This window comes from Cupressus sempervirens, chromosome 6 (genome assembly GCF_028749045.1).
Source record: "Cupressus sempervirens isolate cs-2001-9-10 chromosome 6, ASM2874904v1, whole genome shotgun sequence".
Classification (NCBI taxonomy): Eukaryota; Viridiplantae; Streptophyta; class Pinopsida; order Cupressales; family Cupressaceae; genus Cupressus; species Cupressus sempervirens.
The window spans coordinates 26869686-26876906 of NC_143123.1; the positions used below are offsets into that span (position 1 = coordinate 26869686).

The 7221-nt window shown below is 32.5% G+C and overlaps 1 protein-coding gene across 4 annotated transcripts in view; it reads left to right on the plus strand.

Annotated features, from left to right (window-relative positions):
- Positions 1 to 6752, plus strand: part of LOC149550912 (DNA repair protein RadA-like protein) — a 168983-nt gene extending 162231 nt beyond the window's left edge. For 3 of the 4 annotated variants that reach the window (XR_016352635.1, XM_089786478.1, XM_089786479.1), the window contains 3 exons: positions 3707 to 3789; positions 3923 to 3995; positions 5901 to 6752. Coding sequence is in view for 3 of the 4 variants with exons in the window: in XM_089786478.1 (XP_089642604.1) it covers positions 3707 to 3789; positions 3923 to 3995; positions 5901 to 6125 (381 nt within the window). In the remaining variant the exon portion in view is untranslated. The remainder of the gene's footprint in view (positions 1 to 3706; positions 3790 to 3922; positions 3996 to 5900) is intronic. The other variant, XM_089786480.1, reaches the window with a different exon arrangement.
- The last annotated feature ends 469 nt before the right edge of the window (positions 6753 to 7221 follow it).

Genomic DNA, 7221 nt, shown 5'->3' on the forward strand with positions numbered 1-7221 from the left:
TATGCTAGGGATTTGTTAGATAAATTCCTTATGCAGGATTGGAAGTCTGTATTTACACCCATGGAGAAAGTTCTCAAGTTGTCAGCCAAATCTAATTCTCCTCCTGTTGATGATACTACATATAGGCAACTAGTAGGAAACCTCATCTACCTCTACTAGGCCTGATATTAGCTTAGCAGTCAACTACATCTCATGCTTTATGACAACACCTAAGATTGATCATTAGATGGTAGAAATGCATGTGCTTTGTTATGTGAAGGGCACTACAGTTTATGAGCTTCGTTACTCTCGGAGTTCTAATCCTAGGCTTAGTGGAATCAAAGATTCAGATTGGGTAGGCTCTATTGACGAGAAAAAGTCAACTTCTGGATATGTATTCTGTTTGGGATCCGATGCCATCACTTGGGCCAGTACGAAGCAACTGTTAGTTTCTCTGTCCACTACATAGGCTTAATTCAGAGGGACAATCAAGGCCGATTGTGAAGTTGTCTGGCTTCGTCAAATGCTTGTGGATATGCAGATGTCACTAGTAGGATTGACCGCTTACTTTGTTGATAACGAATGTGTTATCGAATTAGCATGGAACCCAGTCTTCCACGAGTGAACCAAGCATGTAGATGTTCATTGTCACTACATACAACAACTGGTTGAGGATGGGACAAAAGACTTGCAGTATGGTCCTACAACGGATCAGACTGTTGATAGTCTCACCGACCCTCTTGGTCTTGATAAGTTTGTCAAATTCAGAGGACAACTTGGTGTTGTGGATAGACCATTAGGGGAGGGTATTACAATAATAGATAGCTTCTATTATTAGTTAGTGGTTATCTATTTGTAATCTATTGTCAATATTTGAATGTTTCTAATATTTAGTTATGTTGTAGACAACTATTAGTTTTCTATTAGCTAGAATAGAAAGTTTCTATTCTTTACGATTGTTTTCTAAGGAAACATCGTTTCATTCTTTTGTATATATTGACCTCTCATTCTCTGTTAATATCAAGCATTTTACTTATTACTTTGTAATAGATACTGTATCAAAGTATCAAATTGATTAAGTTTTGAATTAATATGCAAACCAAAAACGGAAAATAATAATCTCCACCAAGTATCTGGTACTTGTGATACGTGTACCTGGTACTCCGAGTACCTATGCAACCTTGTTATCACTTGTTACACAACTTACAATAGGTTACCTTTGTACTAACCATTTTGGGTCTTGCACCTCTATTGTAAGCTACTCCAATAGAAATTTACCTAGATAACCTCTCCTAAGTTCATTAACCACAACTGTGGTCCATACAACAGCAATGAATTTGGTTCCATGACAACAACCTAAAATGCAATGGTTTCCAAAACCCAAGTTCTCATAAATACTCGACGAAATAAATTTCATAACATAATTCCCCCTTGAATCATAAAACACATTATGACGTCTAGTCAAGTAATCATCACAAAAGAAAACTCAAAAGCAACCTCTGGTTTACATCCAAACCTTGCCTTAGCTTATATAAAAAACCATCACTAAATAATACATCACGACTTACAAATAAAAATTGAAAGAAAACCATTTGTATCCAATGATGGTTAAATTTTTTACATCCAAACCTTGCTAGCTAAACAACTCACGCAAAAAACCGTCACTAAATAATACATCACATGACTTTGAATAAAAATAGAAAGAAAACCATATGTATCCAATGATGGTTAAATTTTTTTTTGTCTCCAAAAATCCGGTTTGGCCGAACGCGTTCTAAGTTTTCTATTGTTTAACTTGGCTATCCAAGGTATTTAATCATAATGTGTAATATGTTTTCAAAGGCAGATATCATTTTTAAATTTAATCAATATTCATTATTAATAATAAATTAATAATAACGACAAACAGACCTCACTCATGACAAACAATAATGACATCATATTTGATCTTATCAATAGTCATTATTAATAAATTGTAAGTGCAAACGTATTTTAATATCAATAATCTTAAATTAATTAATTAAATAATAAATAAATCATAATTTAAGAAAGTTTAAATTAAATAATTTTTTAAAGATGGGTGATAGGCAGAAGTCAAGATTAATTATTTACTTTTTGTTGTGATTAATTATTATTATTTGTTAAATACAGATAGACTTGAACACAAGACCTCTCTTATAAGAGGCTCATAATTTACCGATGTCTTGATGGGCTCTTGCTTGATTAAATAAACTTTATTAGTAAAATACATTTCATAAATTTAACATTATTATAAACTTAAAATAATATAATGATAAATATTTTGCAATTATTAATTTAATTCTTTTAAATTATTTTTTAAAACTAAATTTTACTTAAATAAAAATGCTTTTAATAATTTTTTTCTTTTGACTAACGCACGGGTACTTCATAATGGGTTTTCTTACAACATTTAATTAATTAATTAATTTTTTCCTTTTGTGCTGGACAAACAGATAAATTTACATATATTTTTAATCTGAGGAAGATTTAATCACACAGTTTCTCAATTCAAACCCTATTTTCTATGATTTGTTCTCTCTCCAATTTCTTCTGTGGAAATTTAATTAAGGGTTTAATAATGAACAAGTTTTCAGAATCCTCCAATCTAAATGTGAAATTTTCATTTGGTTGCATAGATCCAAGTTATTTGCAACTTTCACTGAGTTTTCCCACAAGCATGAAATTAAATTTCAAAACCCTAGCAATATTATTGTACCATTTCCAACAAACTGATTTAACAACATGGCAGGCACGAAGCAGATAAAATTTACCCAAATTAACTTCCAAGATGGATCTAAGACCCTACCTAAATCTGCTGGCCAAAATATGAGAGAGTCTAACATTTGCAAATCCAAACCCTTCCAAATTTCAACAATTTTTTCTGCTTCAATTTTAAACTTGCTCCCCAAAACCTGTGTGTGCAATAGTGAACTACAAACCCTCTAATAAAGAGCACTAACTCTATCTAGGGTTTCTGTTATCTAATTTCTAAAAACTCACTAATTTTATTAAATATTAAATATTTAAAATTTTTAGTCCTCTCATGCACACTTTAAGCCTTTTCAATCAAAATATTATTTTATTGTCTTTTCTCCACTTTATTAATGAGTGCAAGCTCTTTTTAAAGCATAGTTTTTTATTTAAATTAATAATAGTAATTAAAGTCCACTATTTTAAATGCATTTTAATTTAATTATTATTAATTAAATAATTACAATAACTCAATATTAAATCTTTAAAATTTTAATTTCTTTTTATCCAAAATTCGATATTAGACTTAAATTAAATATTTTAAATTGAAACACATTTAATTAATTTCTAATTATTAAATATTATCCTACTTTAATATTTTTCTTTTTTAATCAAATAATATGATATATCTAATCATTTGATTATCAATGACTAATCCAAGTCTCATAATTTGATCATTTACCAAGAAAATCACCTAGTCATATCCACATAAAAGCAACATAAGTAACATAAGAAAATCACTTATCAATTATATCCTATTTTATGTTTTTATTTGGTGCCTGCTACCAAACTTGGAAATTTGTTTTGCACAACTGCTGAACCTGAACTGGTAACACAGATGAAAATGACAAGATGATATTTGTATGGATTGAGTTCTTGAAAGTCATAGAATAATCAACATTCTAGCCTAGAGAAACCTGTTTAAGTTTTAAATATTTGGCTATGTTTTATGCAGGGTGTATTTTTGAATGTTGTGGGAGGTATTCGATTAACTGATCCTGCTGGTGACCTAGCAATTGCAGCTGCAATTTGCAGCAGGTACACTTTGTACCTGGTTTTGAGAAATACACTTAAAGGAAATTGTTTTATAAGCACAAGTGGATAATGCCTTTAATAGTTTTGATTGTCCCCATATATACATTGACATTATCTTCTCTTTATTTTTTATCAGTTTCCTGGAGATTCCTATTCCAACTGGATTTGCATTCATTGGAGAGATTGGTCTCTGTGGAGAACTTAGACCAGTATGTAAAACTTTCATGTTAATGTATAAAATATTATGTTATGGATTTCTGGCATGCTTATGTCTCTAACTTGAATAAGAAAATTACCATGCTCCCCAAATCCTGTACAAAGTGGAATCCCTGATGCTAGCTCTTGATTACAATGAATTTCCAGCATTTGATGTAATCAGTGGTTAAATTCTGATTGACTTTTAGATTGGCAGGGTATTTGCACATTAGTCTCTTTGGGAGCTTCACTTCACTAAAAGACAGTTACCCATAACTTGTAGATAGATATCAGTATTCCAAGACAGAAGTGATATATTGAATCGATTGCATAATTATCTCATGTTGCATGGCAATATAATGGGGCCTTGAAGCCTCACACCAGTCTCAATGCTCAGGGATCAAAACAATCCCATATTCAATAGACTAGGGAGAGGCATCTACATGAGCCAAATTCCACTAGCACACTTGCTTGGAAAATTTTCAAGGAGTATTACTTCTTGCTTTTCCCAACCTAACCATTATGTAAAGATAACTTTTAGAAATCCCATTGCATTTTCCCCAATGAAGAGGGACAATCTCACATGATTGAGTTACAAATCACTGGCCTTCTCTTAACTCCAAGAATAATTAGGCCTTATATTTTCTTAGTGTCATAATATCATTTCTGATGAGAAGTAATACCGGCTCTAATTGAGTCAAATATGCAATTCCATCTGCTTTGATAACTTACACTTCTGCACAGACGGGAAAACTGATAAGACTCCAAAGCAAATGCTTTAAACATTTGAAATTTTGTGCTATCCAAAAATGTAGAATATGAGTTGGATAACTTACTATGATATTGTGTTGCTTTATATTGAAGATTTTAAATTCTGACAGTGGCATATGGGTTTATACTATGCTTGGGCCTCTGTACTTTTCACAAGAATAAAGAATTATAAAAAATGATTCACCCTATGGCAAGATGTTATTTAGGCTTGATACAGTATCTAATTCCAACCGCAAACTCAAAATTCCCATGAAACATAGAAAAAACACAAGGAACATGGTAAATTTTTTGGGGATGCTGGAAGATTGCTCAACGCTTGAGATGCTCCTGTTCGAGGTTTGCAATTGTTTATTCAGGCTTTTAAAACAATTTAATGAATGAATAATTTTTTTTGTTGCCGCAGATTGTGTAAAGTTGATAATTTGATAAAGCTAAACTTATGTTAAAAGTCTAGTCTTCAGGGTTATAACCTGGTTCCTTGAGTAAAGGATGCAAAATTGTAAATATTTATCTTACTGGAATTCAATGGGACATATCGACTGGCTTATAGCTGGCAATTGAAATAGCAAGACTTTGCATATACATGCATTCAAAGAAATTCGGTACTAGAAAATAATTTAAGCACATACCAGAACTCAAAAGCAAATGGAGATGGTGATAATGGAGAAAAATAGAAAATAGAAAACCTCTGGTGAATTAATATTCATACAGATAACTAGCACAAGTTTCCTTGTCGATCTAAGTGAAAAATCATTTCTGTTGAACCCATTATTTTCTTGCTTTCTTTGTAATTGTAATTTCATTATTTACAAAAACATAAACCTTGTTTCTGAAGTAAAAATCTGCTTGCTTGATGCACACTGGGTTTGATTCCTATTCTTCATGTGAAGACACCAAGGTTTCAATCCATTAGAATGCCATGGTGTACTAATAAGTCGTATTGTACTGAAGGTAAATTGATCGTTCTTAATAAGTCAAAACAATCTATATGCAATGCCTATTTAGCGTTTATGTGTGTTAATGTCATTATCTCGATTCATTTTGAACTTCCAACGGTTGGGGAAGTTTACAGTTTCTATTGCCACCATCTAATGCCCTTTTTTTTGTGCTTCAAGAGTTTTGACTATATTTTTATTGTTTGTTGCTAGGTTGCAAGGATGAATCTACGGATAAATGAACTTGCAAAGTTGGGATTTAAAAAATGTGTCGTACCTAAATCATCTGCAAAGTCTATTACAGGTTTTGAATGCGAGGAAATGTCAATAGTCAGCTGTAACAGTGTGAAGGAAATGATTGGGATGGTATTTCCAGATATTGGTTCTCCAGATTTTCAAAATCCAGCATTTGAAGATCTTGAACCACCGGATATTTAGAACTCCATGAGACTTATTTCATTTTGGTGTGTGCCCTATAATTTCTTTTTTGACCAGCAAAAGAGGGCAAGCTATTTCCACATTTTGAACTTTGAATCTGAGTTTTTCAATCCAACCGTTACAGTTTACTAGCACCTGACACAGCATACGGACTTCCCTGAATAGTCCTCTGAAAGAATTACACGCTGTATATGAGAGACAAAGTTGTGCTGCCTAATGGAACCTCGGGGTCATATTCTTCCTACCAGTGATAATTATGACTAAAGAAGCGGGTTTGCTTAGGCAGTAATCAATGCTTGGGGGACAGACCGAGCACAGTATAGTGATTATTTACACATTTTACAGATTTTTCCCAGTTTTATTATGTTAATATGTACAAGGCTTTTATGTATGTATTTTGTTTCACAGCTGTGATGGCAATAGTTGTATTATAGGCGGTCATTTCTACCTTGAGTTTTGTCATGTTGCCAAATTCAGGTCTGAAAATGTATGATGTAGGCTCAGTCAATGGATTTATGGGGTTTGCCTAACCAAGTTGTTGGATTGGAAGACAACTTTTGGATATCTGTAACAAATACGATGCATGGTAAATTATATATCAATTCAATGGGTGAGCCCTAAATCAAATGTCTTCGTCTTTTCCTTGTTAGGATTAAAATTAAGGAAGGTAAGAGTAAAACTGAAAAAGGGAAATGTCTCAAATACTTTATCACAGCTTTTTTAGCTCAACATATACATTCAAAAGTAATAACAAGGAAAGCTGGCACAGAAAGCATTGCCACCCAATAAAAATAAAATGGTAACACGTATCTTGGGGACTTGTTACCTGAATGGTGCTAGTAGTTTGGCAAGAGTGGATAAATATACTCCTGCATACGGTAAGTGACTGTTATACTCCATTTGTGTATCTCCATGTCTTGGATGTTGATATATCTACACCAAAATGAGAACTCATATCTTCAGGCGCGGTATATACTATTGCATACACTCAGCATGAATGATGCTAGTTGCAAAGGTTACATGTTTATATCCATTTGTGTTTATTCATAGATTCTTGGGAAGATAACAGATTACATTACATTCCATACATGGAAAT